Raw genomic sequence first — 21770 nt, 5'->3', positions numbered from 1 at the left:
TCAATATTTATCAATATTAATTATCAATATTTGTGAAATCTGCGTATTCGGACGTCGCATTGGCGCAACATCGATCATTCCAAGTTTCTCTCCTCGTAACATGGCTTTCTTTCTCTCAATCGATAATTTAAAGTGCCGAGATGTAGAACTCGTCGTAAGTCGTAGCATACGTCTCAAGTTTTTAGCTCCCTGAAACTCGTTGTATTTTGCAACACAGACCACCGTGCAGTTTCTAATTCGCCATTGGCCCCATTTACACAACTTGCGCGGCGGCGAGCGCGACGGTGAAGTGGGTACTCGAAACTTGCCGTGAAAAATTGCCGGGAAAATTTTTAATTTCGCACACCCGCGTCGTCGATCTTGCAAAACTTTTCCGGCGATTTTCATTAATTATTCAGATTCGCGTCGTGCGATGACTCGTTTCGCACATTTGTGCGAATTGTCCTTAAAAAAAAGCATTGTCCTAAAAAAAAGCATTGTGTTAAAAATGGTCCACTAAAATTGTGTGTTATTTTACTATGGGGGATGTGTTATAAAGTGCATAAATCTAAATATAATGTTAAATGAACACATACACCACATCAACGTGCGCGATTTAACGCTATATTTGCGTACTTTCATCACAATACCGTTTTTACTACAAAATTGTTCACTACGTAACAACTCCTCGGGTCACAATTTCTCAAATCGCGTTAAAATCGCAACCGACATCGCAACAATCAGCAGCGATGATACAATTTCGTCATGTGACTCGACGTTTCTGCCAGTCAAAGTCGCTCGAATTAAAAATAAAAGTTAACCCTCGATTCAAAATAAAAAGAATGAAATCACGTAAAAAATCACTACGTTTGAATTCACTTGAGATGTAACGCATAGACGAAAATGAAGGAATCTGCGAGGGTGATTTTTTCGAGGAAAGCTTGAATATGAAGCAGCCTGTAGAACCCTGGGTTCCGGTCGGACGATTCGTTCGACCGTTCGTCGTTAACAACGGCCGAAAAAGCACGGGGCGATTTAGCCGCGAAACGATCGTTCCGGCGATTTCTACGACTCGTCGCTTCGATAACAAATAACAACACGGACAACACCGGGCACGATACACACCGCGGCCACGATGATCGAGAGGAGGCGAGAGATTGTTTTCCGCGTGTCTCTCGTGCCTCTCCACGTGCGAGGGCCGCGTGTCCTACGATGCTCGCGCAATAAATCTTGGTAGACCGAATGATCCGCCGCGGTGAATTCAGCGACTGATAAATCTGGATGTGGAAATTGATTATCGGAAGGGAATTCTCCATGGCGAATCTACCCTCGCGTGTACACCTGTATTTATACGCCCGGGGCAATTTGGTCGTGCGGTGCAGTTAATCCTTACCCTTCCTCTCTCTTTCTCTCTCTCTCTCTCTCTTTCTCGCTCTCTCGCTCTATCCTCTTGCTTCCTTCTTTTTTTCTCTATCTATCTTGCTTTGTCCTCCCACTTCCTTCTCTCTTTTTCTATCTCTCTCGCTCTATTTTCCCGTCTCCTTTTCTCTTTCTTTATCTCTCTCGCTCTAACCACCTCTAGCTCTTCTCATTTACTTTCTCTCTCTCTCTCTCTTCTTCATGCTTTCCATCTGTGTACTCTCCGCTATCCCATCGAATACGTTCGCGCACACACACACACATACTCGACTCTCGCGAATATTCTCGTTTTCCAATTTCGAGGACGCTATAACTTTGCCACGAGATAATTAGGATCGGCATTCCCATCTATCGTTGTTTGCTTATCTTTCCGCGCGGCGCCGGATAATGACTCTTGGGAAATGTTCGGGTGCCCGACTTCTTATTTTCTACGAGAGGAGCTCTTGCGCGGATGATCGGAAATACCGATTCCGAGGGCGGCGGCGACTCGAGGATAATTATCGGGGGCGTTTTTAACGCCACCCCTGCCTTCTCTGCCGAGAAGAATAATAATGGAAATTAAATAGAATTACGAGTACGATCGTTAGAGACGAGTGTCCGCGATTAATCATGCGATAAGTGCACGGCATCGCGTCCACGAAGGGACAGGCCGGGACGCGCCGGACGCGATTCTCTCCACGTCCACGTTCGCGTCGTTCTTGCATTCTGTATTATCGCATGTCTCTTTTCTCTCTCTCTTTCTCTTCCCCTCTCTATATATATCTTTACACACACACACACACACACACATATATATATATATATATGTATATTTCTCGACTTCTTTCTCGTCCGGCTCTCCGACTGGCGCGGAATTTCGCGGCCACCGTCAGATATTTATGCTAAATAGGGATTTTGAAATACGATATTGCTCCCTCGCGTGGGCTCTCTCGCCTTGTGGCCAGAAGTTCGAACGTGCACATGCATGCGATGCATAAGGATCCTTATTCGAACCGGCGCAATCGATGTAACGTGCAAAGTGCCCGCATCGAAAGACGTCACGGAGGAGGAGGGGGAAGAGGAAGGGGATAAGAGGAGTTAGAGAATTTCTCCCTCCGGAAAAAACTTGTGTAACGCAACCGTGTGAGATTTCACTGAAAAAGTTATTTTTACAGTCCGCGTCGCTAACATATTTACAGCCCGACGAAGCAACGGTTGCGCCCGACTCTTACACATTTTCGACGGGGAATCGTCTCGATTGTACCTTTCATCCCCCACCTTCTCGTCCCGTTGGATATTTCTCTTTTCTTCTACATGATTAAAAGCGAAGTAAATACCCTCGACAGCGGCCAAAGAGAAGGATATTTGTTCTAAAGCGGAGACATTAAACAAAAGCGCGGTCTGCGTGGCAAAAGCGCGTGGGTGGTGAGAAGCACGGGTCAAAAACGTATCTCGAATAAACAATTCGCCGCGCTCCGCCGCCGGGCATTTGTTTCATATTTCAAAGTAAATTGTCATGGCTATGCCGCGTAATAAATGTCAATAAACCGTACATAAAAGTTTCAATAAATAAGACAGAGGGCGCGACGGGCGCGGCGTGTAACAAATAAATGATACGACGTTTGGCGGCTAAATGGGCCACGTATATCCGATCGGCCGGTAGAATTTATTTAACGTTCCGACTCGATACGAGCTCTCTGCGAAAATATAAAACTACAATCAACTGCAGACTGAAAATAAATGCCTCGAAATCAATCAGACGACGGGCCCGGTAGGGAAAAAGAGACAGGAAGAGAGGAAGAGAGGAAAACACGGATTTAGCGTCGGGAAAAATAGCATAGGAGATCTCGATTGAATTTTCTCGGGGCGTCCTTTGCTGCCGGCGCCAAATTCGGCTTTAATTACGGGACGATCTTACCGCCCGCGTGTAACAGCTTTAGCGGGCGCGCGACGAAAAACGGTATATTGATTACGGTAAAAGCAAAGGTGCCTCGTGTCGATACTTTGAGTGTGCGCTACGCAAGCGTCGCTTAATAGATTTATCGCTACCGCGCTTGCGGTCACATGTACATTTTATGAAATTCTATTACGGGCTGTTTACCGAGGAATTACATGGGATGTATAACGGATGTGAGAAACCGGGCGCATAACGAGCCGAGAAGCGAAGGAGCGGCTCGGGAATCCGAGAGTATCGAGAGAGAGACGGGTGCATTTCATTGCACGGGCTTGAATTGAAAATTAACAAGGATAAAGGATCGCGAGCGGGCAACTGAGCCGCGCAATTGAATTTTAATGCAAATACCTTGACAGTGAAACTGATATTTTGAGAAATATCGCCTCGGGCGGGAGTCGCAGCATCGATTCGCCGCGACACTTTCATTTTACTCGATTTACCGATAATCGCGGAGAAGAGGAAGGAGAGGTTGGGATTTGAATTAGAACCTGCAAGAGTGACGGATATAAAGGCGTAAAAAAAGAAAACGTAGAGAAAATATACTCATATTGTGACGTGATCTTCTCGGAAATATTTAACGAGCCGCGCACTTCGACTCATCATCGCCGTCAGGCGGAACTACAGAAAATCAAGATAAAGTGACGAACACAAGTTACGTGCAATCGACAATTGTCTGGGAATTGTCCTCGGCCAATTATCCGGCATAACTTCGCGTTTGCTCCCCTCTCCCCCCTCTCTTTCTACCTCCGACAGAGCGATTGCTTTTTGCATTGGCGCGACGGCGGGTACAACGGCGAGACGAAATGCGCTTTTGAATTCTCTGTCTACCGTCAAAACGCGGGCTGAAATAGAATTGTCTTTTTCTTCCCGCTGTCCCTTGCACCTTGCGATCGATGACGCCGCTCGCACCGTCGCCGCACCAAACCAATCAACTGTTTTGCATCTGGTACCGACACACAATTTGCCGCACTTTGCACGCCCAACGGCATCTCGTTCCGCGTGCGGCGCGTTAATAATGCAGTTCGCGTCTGCCGTTTAAATTAACCGGCTTTCCTTTCCATTTCCCGACACTTTATCACATTTCACATTTAACCGGCCCTTACAAAGCCCCGTAAATATTAATATAAATTCAGCCGCACGAAGGAACGACGCGCAATAATAATATCCGGACGTTTCGGACGTTACGCACCTCGCACCGCTGCCTCGTCGTCGACCTGGAATTTCAGCGAGTTGGAGCGTCTGGAGAACCTCAGCGTGTGCCACATGTCATCGTTGAGACCTTGCCCAGCTACCAATATCTGTAAGCGCGAGAGATAAATTACAAGTTGATAACAACGAGCTCTCGATGAAAATGCGATAATTGAATTGTTATAATTATCGGGACTTTACGGGTCTGCGATAAGTAGGACAGAGCCGAAGCGTGGACGTTAACGCGCGACTCTTCAATTCTTCCCGAGAGGGTGTCGTCAAAGCGAGTGTTTCATTTTTACACGATTTTTCTACAACGAAGCGCTCGATCGTATTTCGCTTCCGCTCCCATCGCCTCGTCGACCTTTTATTCCCGTTAATTTTAATTCGAACCTCACTCCTTCTCTCTTCCCTCTCTTCTCCCTTTAATTATTAGTAAACAAGCAAAACCGATGCAGCGTTCTGATTCTTGGCCGGGGCAATGGTTTTCACAATATCGGTTTTATTTGTCAGATCGTGAAGGCATTCGAATGAAAATTAAGGGTAATGGCAGAGACGGAACGATCGAAGCGAACATGAAATATGACCACTGAGCACTTCGGCGTAGAGAAATCGCACACACATTCGCTTTGACGTTACCCCGTCGAGGGGATTTAATGAATTGCGCATTGGCAATCGCGATTCGCTCCGATAGGTTCATTTATAATACATTTGTTGAGCACAAGATAAGGTAATGACTGTTATCACTTCGAATATCTTGGAAGTTTTACTTGGATCACATAAATACAACTTGTTTGGATAATTTACATTTCACTTGAAAAACATTTTACTCGGATCGAGTAAATATTACAGCTAGTCAAGATCGTTCTACATTCTACTCCTCTTTTTTCTCCGATTTATCAAACGTTCCTTCCAAAACGGAGCCGGTCGATATACTCGCGCCGGCAATTTTTATCGTATTTCGCAGCAACAACGTCATCGCGTCGCGATGGGTTTAACGCTATCGATAAACCACCTCTATGAGACGCCTGTCATTTGACCGAGCCCCATAAATCCAAGCAACTCGTCACTATCTGGCACGGTCCCCATTGCAACATACGATATCATGCGTCGCGTGATACCTGACGCGCGTTTGTCATCCACCGTCATCTATGCGTCGTTTGCTATTGCCATTCAACATTATTATTGCGAGCGCCGAACGAGGCCGTTTAATTTTGTATCGACCGTGCGCGAGGGGACGCGCTCATTCCATGCTTGAAACTGAAATTTAAAAAAAAAAAGAGGGGAAAAAGGAAAACGAGACTGAGAGAGAGAGAGAGAGAGAGAGAGGAGGGAAAAAAAGAGAGGCCCGCCATTGAATTTTCATCGGAGGGGGAAAATCAGCTTTAACTTCATCAAAGTGTCTGCGGTTCGAACGAAATGCGATACTTGGTAAATTGGCCTGATAAATTGCACATTACGGTGTTTTTGCCGAATCGGCTCTCTCGTGTTCCTTCCTCGGCCTTTCCGAATTGGAATCCAAATCGAGCCATTTATAACACTGCGCGAATTTAAACGCTTGCAATGTCTGCGCAAGCGAGACTGTCGCTCGCCGCTGAAAAGGAGCTTATTAAAAAAATAGCTTTCGCGAGTACAAAAACGGATTATTAATTTTCCCTCTCCCCTCGCTTTCTCTTTACAAGATACGCAGGATGAGGGACGTGAAGAGCGCACGAAGGGACGATTTAAAATGAAAGTTCTAAACGCGCGCGAGCAATCGGGGGAACGGTGAGACAACAACGACGACGACGATAGGAGGACGACGAGGATTGGTCATCTCTGCGAGTAGATGGGGCAATTAGCGACGTTTTGTCGCGATCTCGAGTGCCCGATCGACGGGCTCTTTATCGGGACGAGGCAATCGGGGACGCGGAAGTGGGTTTCGCGCTACCCCAGGTCGTATGGCTCGCCGACGCGCGCATTTGTGCACGTGTGTGTATGTGTATACGTTATCGAGTTGAGCATGATACACCAGCGGGAAATCGATTATTGGGCCACGCTGTTGCGTGAAAATTCTATCGCACTTTTTAATCGGGTCGTTGGCCCTCGCGACGTCGTTGTTGCCCGGCGTGTAAACACGAGCGGGCAGACACGTGTAATAAAACCGAACGGTAACGAGTTCGATTGTCGTGGCCGAGATAGGAAAGGCGCATCGCGATGCCGCGATAACAGCGAGAAAAAGGAAGAAAGAGAGGCGGAAGAGCCATCTCCGATGTCGGGTGTCCGAGGAAACGGTCGCAAAAAAAATTGTATGCGTGCGAATACGCCGGCGTGATCTCGAACAAGTCGACGAGAGTGAAGGCTGAGAAAAATCTCGCGAAAATTCGAGTTCTCATCGGGGCCTCCCAATTATATCTTCTTCTGGTATTAACCTAAACAATAGTAGTTAGCGATACATTGGGAGAAAAAGTGCTATATTCAAGTAAACATTATGCTGAGGATTATCGGAGTAATGATTTTCACTTGGATTAAATATGTATTATGTGAATGTAGCGCTTTTTTCTTTCAGTGTACGCATGTAAAATTATTATCATTGACGTTATAATAACAATTACTAGACGAGTGGTTCTCCCGACTATAATTCTTTCACTTGTGATTATAGTTACCAATATCAAAAATTTTTCTTATCAGACAATAAACGCGAATGCGTACTGAGCGAAAAGCGTCCGGTATTTGTGACTGTAATTGCGATAGCAAAGCGATCAAATCAATGAAATTATTTTTGTAATAAACGCTACTCTAGTATTAAAGATAACAACCTTATATGAATATTGCTGTTATACTTTTTTGTTAAAAAGAATAAAAAATTTGGTTAACGCCGAAAATAACTATAATTCTACTGTAATTAATCATTTCTTTCTCACAGTGCGTGAAAATAATTACAACGAAGCGTAGAAGATCGCGACTTCTTGCTAATGATGTAAAATCGTTAAAATCATTAAAGTAAAACCGACTTTGGAGTCTTTATAAGACAGGCGATACCGCTATTAGTACAACCGTTTATAATAGCTTATTATTAAATAACCGTTTTAATATATTAAATGAGAGAGAGAGAGAGAGAGAGAGAGAGAACTGGAAGCAGCGCCTGTTTGGATTTTAATCCGTTTGATCGCGGCTAAACCCAACAAAAGCCGAGCGTGGTAACTGAAACCGACGGATAAATAGAATAACGTAATAATCTTCCGGTGATTAAATCAACAACGATCAAACAACATTCGGCTATTAAAGCGCTAACTTACCGCAGAGTCGGCGCGATATTTTTGCGAATCGATCGTTGCAAAGTCGCCACGATCGAAGATTCATTTCTCCCCGTTCACGGAGTGGGTCCCGCTGGATTGACAAATTAACGAGGAATTATTAAGAATCGCGGAATAATCTCGGAACTCGGAGGGGGCGGAGGTGCTCGGCGTAATCAGCAAGCGCGCGGGCGCGATTGAAATCTTCGTCGGCGTTCGCAAACTTCGTGGGAGAAACTCCGCGGTGGAAATCCGGTTTTCCGTAGACTAATCGTCGAGCGCCGCATTATCGTATCAATTATTCCGTCCAATTAACGAATCCGTGTAGGTACAGAGATTGAAACATTACCGTAAATTACCGCGCGAGCCCATACGCCTTGTACGCTGCGCGCGCGTTTACGACGCGCGCACGTGTACGTATGCATGCGGTTCCTTATTCGCGCGTACAAGACTTCCAAATGACTTCGGCTCAAGACTGTTAATTCGGCTCGTGATATCTAAGACTTTAATATCTGAGGTAATAGTGCCGCGCGCGTGCGCGCGCGCGATACGTTATTCCGTGGCTGATTCTACTCGCGGTGATTGCATTGCCGTTCGGTAGCGCCTAATCAGCGTCGAGATGAGAATTTTGCTTACGCTACGAGGCATATAAGTACGCTCATTTTAACTTACATTATTGCGTAAAATTAAGTTTTATCGATTACTCAACAAAGAATCTGAATAATCAACTAGTGCAGGTATACACTAGAATTTTACTTTTAATTTTGCTCAAATAAAATATAATAAATACTGATGTAACTGAATATTAATAATAGAAATATTTTAATTCGTATGTATAATATGTTATAATATGATAGAGCGATGTGATAATTATAGTTTGAAAGTTTCGGAAAAAAAATCGTTCCCTCCTTATTTTCTCGCGAGTTTCTTCGGTTTCCATCCCAGGGAGAAATTCAACACCAAAATCTATCTGTGAAAATTCACACATGTTCGTCATTTTTTCCGTAAAGAGAGTAAGAAACTAAAAAATATTAGCGGAAAAATTGGGAGAAAACGGTTCTCCGTCGAAACTTTGAAGCTACAGTAATAATTATTATCACTTTGAATATCTTCGAAATACGAGAATAGAAGAAAAATTCACCAAACAGAAACTGCATTGATTATACTTAAGTAAAATTAAGTAAAATTTGGCTGTACTGGTACCTACTTACATAAAGGGAACCGAGTTTCAGGATTATGTAAATTTCCTTTTGCGCAATCAAGTCAGATAAAGTTAAAGTCGAGTCGGATGAAGAATCTGACGTAAGAATTGGAACTGTAAAATTTAGTCAACAAGATCAACGAAACTGTGACGTGGTTGTATGCGCGATGTAGGCGTTTCCTCAACTTACCAAAACAAAGAAAAGAAAAAATCAGTTGACGGATACGGCCAGTAATTTGTCGGATCAGACTCATGATCGCTTCATTCAGCGAAATTCGGAGCTTGTTCCACACGAACAAGCGACTGAAAGAACATCAAAATTTCGCCGGAAGAATCAGGGTGGTTAATTCGCCGGTATACAACCCCGAAATTGAGTTCATCCAATGCGATTCCAGTTATTCGGACGATTTTTTGTTCCCCGAGTGTCTGGGAGAAGTTTTCACGGCGAGCGTCACGTTCCCGTGAAAATCGAACCACATCCGTAAGTGCGAAAAACGCGCGCGGGGGGCGAGGCGCGAAGAGGAAAAAGGAAAGGGAAGAAAGAAGGGCGAAAAAGAAGTCGCGCATTTATGCAGACACCTAATGAGAAAGCTGCGAAATCGAATCGGACGATTTACCGTTCGCCCGAGCGGAAACGTCGCGATTGCAGAATTGGTTATGTATTTCCATGTACACGCGGCTCGGCGGAACGGCAGCGGCGAGATTGCGTGAGCCGGGGGTTGCGCAGGGATGCATTCAGAAATGCATTTGGCTCCCGGGAAAACGATCGATGGAGCAGCGCCGGAAGCCGCTTTTCCGCGACCTTGGAACGGAGAGAGAGAACGGCCGCACTTTTCCCGATCTCTCGACAATCTCGCGAATCAGAGATTCGCCACCGGCGGCTTAACGGCGATCTCGACGCGGCGATGCACGAAACACGTCGAGAGGGCGACAAATAGCGAAGGCCGCCCGCCGGCATCTGCCGGCATTGTATTTTCAGGGCGCCGAGCTGTGCCAACGGCTCGCCGACGGAGTTTGCGAGGGTCTCTGAATTTTCGGGTGGCCGGTGTTTCCTTTGGGACACCGGAACAACCTTAGCTGGCAAATTGGAATGAGCGAAAAGGGGAGAAACGAGACGCAGCGGGGAACGACAGGCAGATGGACGGACGGACGGACGGACGTCGGGTGGCGATCGTAATAACGAAATAGCGAGACGACGCTGCGCTGTACTCCGAGGCGGGAGGACGACGACGTGCCTCTTCGCCGGGAATTTTACTCGCGCCCGATGTTCGTCGGCGTAGAATATTGTTTCAGTATACGTAAGCCGCGTATATGACAGCGCACATACGCACGTGCACACACGTACGTACGCGCGCGTGTGCACACGCGCATGTACACAGCTCGAGACGAAGCGCACCGGGCGCACTGATTAAATAACGAATATCTGCGGAGACGCGAATGTACGGAACGCCGTCGTCATTGTCGTCGTCGTCATGACGTTATCCCGCGTGTCTCCAATTAAGCTTACGAGGAAACATCCCGAGACGCGCGATGTTTGACGCGACCTGTCGACTTTTTCTTATTTCGCACAGTGTAATTAACGCGTCATGTTTGATCAACACTGCCGCGTTGATTGCCGGTAATTGTGCGAGAGCTCAACTGATCGTTGAGTTATCAAGGATTCGGTAAATAGATACAATTCGCGTGTACTGAGAGAAATTATAGCTATTTTTGACCTAGACTGTATTCTTTTTACAGTTTTAATTACGAAAATAGTAATAGAGTAATGTGCGTGTAAGGTTATTAATTATTATCACTGACGCTACACGGAGAAAACAAATTTCGCTGGAACAGCAAGCTGTTGGTTAATACAGTGACAGCAAAAAAATTCGTTGCACGGAAAAAATAATTCTGCTGTTGTAGCAAAACGTCGTTGCGACAGCAATAAAATTTAGTTGGCATAATTAAATTACTTTGCTATTCATATATCTAGCAAATGACAATTAATATTCTTAACAAATTTTTTTGCTGTCCAAAGACAGTCCCAAGATGGAATTTTTTTGCTATTACTATATTAATATTATTAACATAATTATGTTAAAAAACAATTTGCTGTTCTAGCAAAATTTATTCTCTCCATGTGGATCAACACTTATTAGAAAAATGGTTATCTCTCGACTATAATTCTTGTGACGTTTATACTTATAAGTATCAAATATTTTTCTCTCAATGTAAGGAAAACCAAAGAAAAAAACAATGAAAAAGGGGTCGCAAAATTTTCCTTTTAAATACTCCATCCTGAATTTCACAAAAATCGAAAGAATATTACGATAGAATTAATTAATTCTTTTTCTCCTTATATTGTCAAAAGAATTGTGAAACTAACTATTGAATTAATTAATTAAACATTTAATTGTCAAGTAATCTATTTTTCTCTCTACATTGTTAATTCGTTTGCAAATAAATAAATAAATAAATAAATAAAAGATGCCTCCCCGGTTTCCTTCCGTACACATCCTTTACCTCATTTTAAATTAACTACAACCGAGCTTTTCAAGCGTAATTAATTATGTCTTCTACGTAACTTGCCGAGATGCGGTGTCACAATGATGCCGTTCGCCGCTAACGTCACGGAATTCAATGTGTTAACCTCTCGAGAATTTCGTGGCGATCGATTGAATCGCGCGCCGCGGTCTCCTCTCATCGCACGGCAGGTGAGCATGCGTTTCAGACCTCGATTCGATTTTCCTTCCGAAATAAACACTCGGCTCTCGAGCGTCGTCATATCCACGCACATGTAAGCTCCGGTGCTTTTTCGCCAGACGACAGACGACAGCGGAGCCACTTTGGAAAAACGCGGCCCTGTGAGTGACGTTCTCGAAACGGCAATCGAGTGTCTTTTGACAAGAAACAAATCAGTCGCGAGTGCACTCTCACAGGGGAGGCTTAACAAATGCGCATGGACACGTGCCAGTGAATAAAGGCAGCCGTCGGTCGTGTCGGAGGAGTGATTGGCATCGTAGAGACAAAAGACACGACGCGATCCGGTCTGACGTGCTCGCGTTCTCGAATCGAATTTTTGTCAGTCCAACAGCTATACATTTCCGGTCTCTCAGCTGTACCTTCTTCTGGTTTTAACTCCCAAAATAGTAGCAGTAACGGGCGCGCAAATTTTTATTACCACTACATTGTGAAACGTACATTTCTTGACTTTGACTTTGCGTGCTTATTTTCGAAATATTCTTTGCAATCACTTGATCTTTGAAACATTGACATTGTATTCATCGCGCCTAGATTTGCGTTTGGCTTGTATTCTGTCTTTATTCTTATTTATTATCACTGACATTATAATAACGTTTATTAGAAAAATTGGTTCATTAATTATATTCCTCATGTTACTATTACTATTTTTTGTGGCTGAAACTATAAAAAGGGTATAGCCGAGGGCGAAAATAACTATAAATAAATGAGCAAAATTGGTCTCGTTTGAATCGGCTGACGCGTCTCCAGCGTGTCGCTCCGCTTCCAATGTACAGACAACAGTCTTGCGGCGTGCGATGCGTTTTCTTCTGCGTCTGCGAACTGCATTCGACCTCTGCGGACGGTCCTTAAAATTCCGACGGCGCGAGTTTTTCCGACGGAATTATTCACCCGTGCGAGACAGCCGCGGCGATGGACCTCCATCGATCCTCCGGGTGGAAAAAGTTTCCCGAGCGATTCGAGCCGCCGTGGGAAAGAATATTCCCTTGCACGGGGAAGGGATGTAAGGGCCGCCAGTCATTTACTCTCGGCGAATGCCGCGGGGTGACGTATTAAGTTAACGTCACGACGTCGCCTCTAGTCGCTACGAGAAGACGATTCACGTCGACTACACCGGGCGTCCCGACGGCCCTGACATCGAAGACGCCCCGGGAATGTAAATCCTCGCAGATCGCGTGCGCGCGCGCGCAGTCCTTCAACTTGCGAGTGTGCGCTCAGTTGACGTTAAGTAGATAAAATTCGTCCAAAGCCAAATTCAATATCTCGCCCTTTCAACAACAACGCGCGCTAGCGCGAGATATCTCGGAGCGACGCTCCGAGGTACGTGGCGCTCGCGCCAAGACTCGGCTTTGACACGGCGCATTCTGATCCCGCCGTGTTCAGTTTCCGTGTCATTTGCGAAATACAACGCGATCATTTCACGAGAATCCGCGCCTACCCGTTCGATAAGTAACGCGCCGACTGCCGCGCGTCGATTTCCATTGACGCTATAACACGCGTTTGCACACTGTCAATTTTATCCTTCCGTTGTTCGCATTGAAATTACCGCGCCTGATATCTCGCGGTCGGCTCTTACCGGTTCTTACCTTATTTTCGTGAAGTTTCTACAAAGCCGATAAATATTCGCGATTCTTGGAAGGTTCAATTCATCATTGAATTATTAAAAATGTAATTTCAGATTTATTCACTTATTTACACGTATGGGAACAATATTCTTACGTATAAAAGGAAAATAATAATATAGTATCACTTGTAAAGATGGAAAAGACAAAAGGGGAGAGAAAACATTTACATTTCTAACAATTTCAGAACTTAATTTGTTTCTCAGCAGAAGTTCGAGATATTAAAGAAATCAACACAATAAGAAAATTTGTTAGCCAGCATGCTCAGCCGATTAATGAATTTAAACTTACCACGTAGCGTTCGATGATACAGAATAAAGAAAAGAGAATACCTTCTAAGGCATCTTCCAGCAAGAACGTTAAACCCAAGAAGCGCCATAATATTGGGAAGATGTCTTTTACATCGCTTCATTGGCTCTCCATTATATGAATCAATTTCTTTACGTACTATTAATTATAACTTGTACTTAACGAGAGCACGGCAGCATCAATTTTTAGTTAATATATTTCTCTAATTAATTCTGTAACGAACTCGCCGGTAACAAGTCGTCGCTGAAGTGTCTCACGGTGTCGAACGAGCGAGGACATTCATGCGTGTGTCGCGGTCTTACCTTTTCCCGATCGCCGATGTGGATCAGCATCCTCGCCTTGCCCTCCTCCAGGTAGATCTGCAAACGGTCGGAGCTGTTCTCCAGGCTCGTAGCTAAGAGGAGACCGCGCTGCCGCGTCGTCTTGAATCGCACGATGACCTCCTCCGCCTGCGTCCTGGAGTCCTCCGGCATCAGCGCGGTCATCTGCTGCGTGCCGTTCAAGTGCAGTGTCGATGCATCTGTAACAAGCATAACATAAACGTGAATTGTTAATTTAAATCTGAAAAAGAGAGAGGAATTTATTATTTAATTTAACGAGTAATGTTAAATTAAATATAGACGTTCTTAGAACGTCTATTGAATATTTATGCTATATGCGATATAGGATCGTAATTTTTTAATTAGATTAGGTAGCTCCGTATATAATATAGAAAAATATACATATTTAGATAAAATTTTAGTCATTTAAACCAAGTTAGATTAAAAACGAAAGACATAATTAATATTTTTGACTTGGTAGAAATATCAGTTTGATTAAAACGATAGGTTATGATAAAATATTATCAGATTTGTATGTAGGATCATTCAATAATTAATCACGTTAAATTTGAATATACTCTCTCCCCTTCTCATTCTCACAATTTCATCACAAAGTATTTGCCCTTTCCAATATTACGTGACATGTGGAATTATCCCTCCCCCCCAATTTCAGTCGAAAATAAAAAAAAATAGCTTATAACTATATTGAATAATAATTATTAGACTGCTACTATATTTTTTTAAACAAAAATAAATTTTATGATATTGAATGAATTGTTTTATAATTTTTATTAGTAAAATTTGTAATTTTTATCTGTTAAAAGAATAAATATTTAAAATATTACATTTTCTTTTATTTTAATTATTAACACAAAGTCATGTCAAAACCGAAAAATCTTCACCACGTAATATGTCACGAATGCAAACATGAATGATAATCATGTGAGCATCCATGTTTACAAATTATGCCATTAATTGCCATTATATCATATGAACGTGACGTTTCATGACCTTTACTTCCCCTTCTCTACCTCTCACAGACCATAAAGCAAGCTAATAAACCCCTTCCATCTCGTGTTGTGATGCAATTGTTGAACGGTTCCTGCGGATCTATCATTACAAGCTTCGCTTTGAATCTATTTCCACCAGTTTTTTCAAGCAAGGCATCCATAACCTCCATTTGAAGAAAAGGCCGGAGGAGCGGCCGTCTCTTATCGTGCAGGAATCAGGAATTCAAATGACACGTCGTACCTTTGCCGCAAGTGGGTCCGGTGAAAGGCGTGCCGGTGCAGTCGCAATGAAATCGATTCCACCCTTCGAGACAGTGGCCACCGTGCATGCACGGTTGCGAGGGGCAGTGTGGAGTTTGAATGGGGCATGCCGGTCTCACTGCACCTGCGAAATAGATTAGCGGTCGCGATGAAGATGGCGACATGTTCGGCGAGTTTTGCGAGTGAGTTTATCCAGCCGGGGAACGACCCGTCCGCTCCCGCTGAGATCGTTCGAGATTATTCGAACGTACGCTACTGGTTTCTCCGCGGAGGGTGACAACGTTGCAAAAGTGGCGGGATAAGATTCGCGACGCACGACGCAGTCGCCGAGCGCGGGGTGGAAGCGGCCGTGCAAGCCGCTTGGGTAGCGGCAGGCAGTCACGAGCTGCGGTGTCCGAGTGGTTAAGGAGTCAGACTCGAAATCTGATGGGCTATGCCCGCACAGGTTCGAATCCTGTCCGCAGCGGAACATTTTTTTTTTCCGCCGGCGATCGCGCGGAAAATTCTTCGTCGGTTTCGCCCGTTGCATGTTTGATACCTACGAGATCGCGCGCCGCGGGATATTTTCGTCGACAAATGGTTAACAAACACAGTAGTTATACCGGACGGGGAAAAAATATTTTGCCACGGCGATCAGGAGCGACGCGATTTATTCCGCCGTTACGAGCAATTACACCGCTCCGGGATGTATTTTGATTTCGGAGAATATCTCCCTCTCTTTCTTACGTTCGACTAAACATTGAACTCGGAGACGACGAGATATATCCGCAGGTCGACGACAGATCGCGGCTCTGCTTTCCGCGAATATATTTTCATCCGGCGTGCGTAACATTATACTTTTATTCTTTTCGCATTGCTCTTCGGATTTTTAATTCTCTCGCGTTGCTTTTTGTAAAAGCGACTCTGCGCGTTCATGAAAAAAACCCAAAATGCTCGGCTTCGTAGAGAAAAAGGGAGGGGGCGACCGTATTTGTAGTCCGTACGGCGTGTGGATTATTTTCCGAAACGCCGCGTTTTTCATCATTGTAACATTTGCCTACCGGAATCCTGCTGCTGCGCGTATCCCGCGATGTCTACCGGGTGTCCATTGATCACGAGGTCCCTCAGGCAGCCCACGTAGCCCTGTCGGAGGGCGCCCGTCCACAAAACCGGGGGCACCGTTAACGGGGCGAAGGGCGCGCCGACGCCGCCGATGTACAGCAAACCGTCCAGATCTAACTGTGTAGAATCGCCTGAGGGAACGGTACATTTTATTCATATTTCGCATTGAATACACGGAGGATCAAATCTCTCTCGTTTATCCCCGCTATTAGACGGCGAATTCTTATTGATCACCTATGGAATCATTTATTTAGTAAATGTTGTCACGTACACGGGAAAAAAAATTAGTCTTAAATCAATGATAGCAATCGATGATAAGCAAGAATGTTGTAATTTTTTTAGAAGACTTTTAGTCTTGATTTGGTTGAATGTATATTGATGAAAGTATTATATGCATTCAATTCAAGGCCAAGAAATCTTCTCAGAATATTATAATATATATGAGAATATCTATCGTTGATTTACATAAGATTATTCTTTTCTGCGTGGCGTTAAAATGCGCCGATGCACAAGCCGGCATTTATAGTACGCCGCGAAAAACACGGAATATCAAATCTATCGCTTATTAAATACTCATGGTGGCAATTAACGTTCAATTAACTTATTGTTAAAAGTAGTCTGTGATCTTTGATTTACACGCGACCTGTGCCATGAAGTTTCTCTTTATTCCGCAGGAGGAGCAGGCAACAGCTTGATGAAATATTAACGTGCGACAAACGAGCGGCATTTTCCGCGATAATAAAAAATAACGTCGTAAATAATATCGATCGGCAGCTTTCGTCGAACGTTGATGAAATTAAGTCACCTCCGGTTAAGGTTCGCCTAATAGTCGTGATTCTAAAATCCGCCGCATTCCCAACACTCTCTGACATTTCGCGATAGATCAAGCGCGATGTTTATAAGTACTGAGATTATTATATCGGGGGTTCGATTTATATTTACATGATTGATATATATATATATATATATAATCGGTTGTGTAGTTAGACCGGGATCTCGAAACAGCCGAACGATACGGGTAACACTTCGCACATCGCGATAAAAATATAGAGAGAGACACGGAGGAAGTCAGAGATCTCTCGTTTCTTTTTCGCACTTGGCAACGGTCCGTGTTATTTGCGCGCGGTTTTGCCGGGATGCAAAGACGAAATTGCCCCAGACTCTCCTCTCGAGCAGAATTCAAAGGTGAGTTTCGTCGGCAAATTAACCGTCCGTGTAATTCGGCTAACCGCGACAGGTCGTGGCCGCGATAGGGTGGAAACGGTGCGCGGCGGTCGTACTGAAGTTATGAATTTATCTCGCGGACGTTCAACGAATGAGAAGAGAAAAAAGATGGACAGAAGGAAGATAGATCAGCAGGTGGAGGGAGAGAGAAGATGTGGGGGGAAAAGGGAGAGAAGAGAAAGAAAGAGAGAGAGAGAGAGGGGGGAATTTTTATGTTAGCTGTTAATAAAATTTATCGCGCAAACTCTCTCTAAAAACGAGATCCGACGCAATCTAGAAAACACAATGAAGCCGTGTGAGCGTAATCATTTATTGCGCTTTAATTAATTTCTGCTTCGAGAAGTTAAGCAAAAATTGCGCCCCGAGGCTGCGAGAGGACTAAAATGTAAAAGCGCGCGTGTGGCGTTTTTTAAGTAACGAAAAACACTCAATCGCGTAATGCAGTGGCGCAGACGTTTCTATTAAAACGCGCGAGGGGGAGAGAGAGGAGGCCCAACACCGTCGATAATATATTAAAGAAACATTTCGTGCAATAATAACCGCCTCCCGCGATTAAATCAAACGCAAATAAGCCAAGTACAAGGAAAATAAATAACTAAATCGATCAGTACTCACCGATGAAATTAAACGAGCGCGCGCGACCGCTACCGTCAATGCAATTACAACCGCTAATTCGGTTAATGCTCGCGCGCATTTTGCTCGCCGCTCGGATACACTATCTTCCGTTTTTCTTTTTTCCGGAGAAAGAAAAGTAGAGAGAGAGAGAGAGAGAGAAGGGGAGAGGAGAAGAGGAGGAAAGGGAGAGAGAGGGAAGGAGGGAAAAGAATCAAGAGGAACAAGCGGCGCAATAACGTTCTCGGCGATTCTAAGTCGTCGTTATCTGCCGGAGAATATATGGGTCCTCGCTGTCTCAATGAAATTCTTTTTATCGTTTTTTTGCGGTATCGGGCGGCGGGGTGTTCGCGGCCGGCACATACGTAGTGCTCTATCACTTAGCCGCGGTGCAGTGAGTAAATTCTGGACATCGCGGCGCCGCGCACCGACGTAAACGGCGAGCTGAGCGGGCCGAGTCACTCATAATTCAGAGTTACACGCTCGAGGACACTTATCTGCCAGGCCAGGCTAGACACTCCATATATACGGTGAGATAGTTCTTTTTGAAAAACTGCCGGTACGCGTGGATTCGCCCTGCGAACGCCGACTCTGCCGGCCCCGCGCCATCGCCGCCTCCGGCACATCGATTTATCGATCGAGCTCGAGTTTTGCGCGCGTTTCCGGCAGTACCGAGATATACGACGAGCGACGAGTGCCCGAAGGAGGGGGAAACTCTCCTTCGGATGCGTTCGGCGAGTTTATTACCTGGCGTGCGAAACTCGACTGTCCAGGTGTCGACGGTGACACGGCCGTCCCTTTCGACTCTCCTCAGGGCGACGTCGTGCCAGACACCGTCGTCCACGCGTGCCTTGGACGCTCGCACTTTGACAGGTCCACTTCCGAGGTCGACGTGCAGGTAGAGATGTCCGCCGAGAATCTCGAAGGCGAACAGATCTTGCTGCAATGGACAGAAACGGGTCGCGTGTGCGGATTGAACGGATCGTTGAACTATGCTGAACTATATTAAATTTGTTAAACCACATTGTGAGCTCTCTCTCTCTCTCTCTCTCTCTCTCTCTCTCTCTCTATGCATTTTAATATATTATTCAACTCTATTAAATGGGGAAGTTCTGTGGTCTGGGTGTTGCATAATTCGAGAGAGATTGAAAAAAGTAAAATACCGCGGTTTGGCCGGAATTATTTATATCATAGTTATTGTATGTTACGTACATAGAGAAAAAGGCTTCTTTGGATTTAATACACGCGTTTGTTTGACTTGGATTTGTTTACTATAAACAACACAATTTAATATCAAATATCATTTTGTTTGAGTGAAAATATTATTTAACCAAAGTAAACCATGTTTGAGTAGAAAAAACCATATTTAGAGGGAATATATAATATTTAGCTTTTCAATAAAGCAAACTTATTTTATCATACATTGTTAAATATTGTTCCACTGAAACAAAGAAACTCTTTAACTCATTTTTTTAACATAGTGCCATACTGCTTTCAAATAATTTATTGCTTGTGACAACCATCCTTACGTTTGGATGAAAATACAAAAGAAACGTGTTATTTGACGTAAAAAGATTTATTGAGAAATTAAGCAATCTTGTTTGTTGAATCGAACACTCGTTTCTTTGTTTCATCCCAAAGACAAATTTGCTTTAGTTAAAGAAATTCTATTAGATACAGAAAAGTCTTTTTTTTGTGTACTAAATAATTTATATTATAAAGTGGCTTTTAACATGACGAAAGAGCAACTATTGCAACATTTGCGCAAATCACGCTTGAATTTCACGCGGAGAGAGAATATCATGACGTAAGATTTTCGCACAGCTGGCAGATTGCGGCTGAGCGCGGGGAGATTTATTTGCCGTCTATGCTTGAAATAAGAAAAGGCTATTATGGCAATTCATTGAATTTCCGTTATTAGACAGATGAAGATATATTACCGCGTGTTGGCGCATCATCGTTATTAGCGGAATTACGCAGTAAATGAAGACGTATCGCGGCGATCCAGATTTACCGGCCATTAAAAAGGACTTGTTAACTTCGGCGAATAACATTTAAATTAGATTAGACCCTCTTCAATTTTTACATAATATCTCAGTGACGATGGGAGAAGAAGCCTATAACGCAGACCGTAACTCGTCAACATGTTTTCCTTCCCAACAACGATGATTTCATTCCGGAATAACAACGGATAATAAGAATGATAAATGTAACAAGAAGTATTGGCTTATTTCCTACAAAGAATTAAAAAAAAAGACAGAAGCGAACGGAGGAAAAGTCGTTTCCAAATAGGCGAATAATGATCAAATTTAGGAGCGAAGGTCGCCGACCATCAGAGCTCATCGATCGTCAGAGTGTCAGAAGGACGGAATTGCGCCGATAATTAAATTACCCCTAGTCGAGTGTGCAACCGCGACCGAAATGAGTTTCGGAAACAAAAGCGAGCTGTTATTTCGAAAAACGTTTTCACCGGCCGATAATTGTGCAGACGCGTAATCGTACTTTAGCAGCCGCGTTTTGTATTTCATTATACCCGGGGTCCTTCCGGATTATTTTTCTCTTCTTTGTGCCGCCGCCGAGTTACTCGAATGTTATAAATATATGAAAGGAATTAATTCCGCGGGTGCGCCCGTTACGTGGAAATTTTCGCGTAAAACGCAGCCCGCAAGAATTTAAAACCGACCTTTAAAAGGATAAAACGAAAAAAGAACCGTCGCAGTCGAAAGAAGGTGCGATTCACGCGGCAGGACACTCTGTGCGTAAATATTTTCCATCAATTACTTTACTACTTTCTCCCCACCCCTCCTCCGTAGTGATAATATTTAAAATGAAACGGTTTCAGGTGCGCCTTGGTCGCAACGAGACCGTGCCGAGACGTGACATTTGTAAGAGAGAAGGAAAGGAAAATCTTAAAACGGCGGAACTTCCTTACCGTCTGAATCCCGCGTGTTAAAAACAAATATTTTGTGTTAAAATCGGTCCTTATTAAAATTTCTGTGTTAAATTCTTGACACACCTATGTGTTAATTTAACATACTGTGCCTATGTTATCTCAATATATATATATTTTGTGTTGATATTCAACCTGTGTAAATGTTAAAATAACGCATCTTATACTTCAGTGTCGCTTAACATATTAATGTTGTGTTAAATCTAGATGTAATATTTGCGTTACTTTTCAACACATTCATCTAGTGTTTAAATTAACGTGGAAATTTGAGCGGACCGTTCGGGATATGTGAAATGTGTTGGATTTAACGCAACTTTTTACCGTGTACGCAATTAGAGAATTTACTCTCGTAAAAGACACGTACCCTCATGTGCGCTCCGCTGCGACTGTACATGATCAGCCCGTTCGGCTCATTCGTACGGATTTTGAAGGACATAACTCCGGACTTGGCCGCCTTCCAGGGTGGCAGAACCTGAAACAAATGAGACAGATGGTTCTTACTACGTCGCTCCGGGGGGCCTAAGAGAAGAAAAAAGTCGGCCGAGGAAGAAGCCGTGTCGTCCTTGAGAGAAGAATGGACGAGCCAGACTCGTCGTGCCCGGCATCCGAAATCTCTACGTGCAGCCC

The 21770-nt window shown here is 44.1% G+C and overlaps 1 protein-coding gene and 1 non-coding gene across 6 annotated transcripts in view; one reads left to right on the top strand and one right to left on the bottom strand.

Annotated features, from left to right (window-relative positions):
• The window catches only part of LOC106743733 (neurexin-1), a 305519-nt gene that overhangs the window by 64590 nt on the left and 219159 nt on the right, over nucleotides 1-21770 (bottom strand). For all 5 annotated transcript variants that reach the window (XM_014617872.1, XM_014617873.1, XM_014617874.1 and 2 more), the window contains 6 exons: nucleotides 21508-21615; nucleotides 18941-19133; nucleotides 16297-16488; nucleotides 15237-15380; nucleotides 13968-14185; nucleotides 4521-4629 (listed from right to left, as the gene is read on the bottom strand). In XM_014617872.1, coding sequence (XP_014473358.1) covers nucleotides 4521-4629; nucleotides 13968-14185; nucleotides 15237-15380; nucleotides 16297-16488; nucleotides 18941-19133; nucleotides 21508-21615 — 964 coding nt within the window. The remainder of the gene's footprint in view (nucleotides 1-4520; nucleotides 4630-13967; nucleotides 14186-15236; nucleotides 15381-16296; nucleotides 16489-18940; nucleotides 19134-21507; nucleotides 21616-21770) is intronic.
• Nucleotides 15641-15722, top strand: Trnas-cga. The gene has a single exon. It is a non-coding gene; the product is annotated as a tRNA-Ser (tRNA).

This window comes from Dinoponera quadriceps, unplaced genomic scaffold, assembly GCF_001313825.1.
Source record: "Dinoponera quadriceps isolate SergipeBrazil2010 unplaced genomic scaffold, ASM131382v1 scaffold690, whole genome shotgun sequence".
Classification (NCBI taxonomy): domain Eukaryota; kingdom Metazoa; phylum Arthropoda; class Insecta; order Hymenoptera; family Formicidae; genus Dinoponera; species Dinoponera quadriceps.
This window is presented reverse-complemented; position numbering and strand designations above follow the sequence as displayed.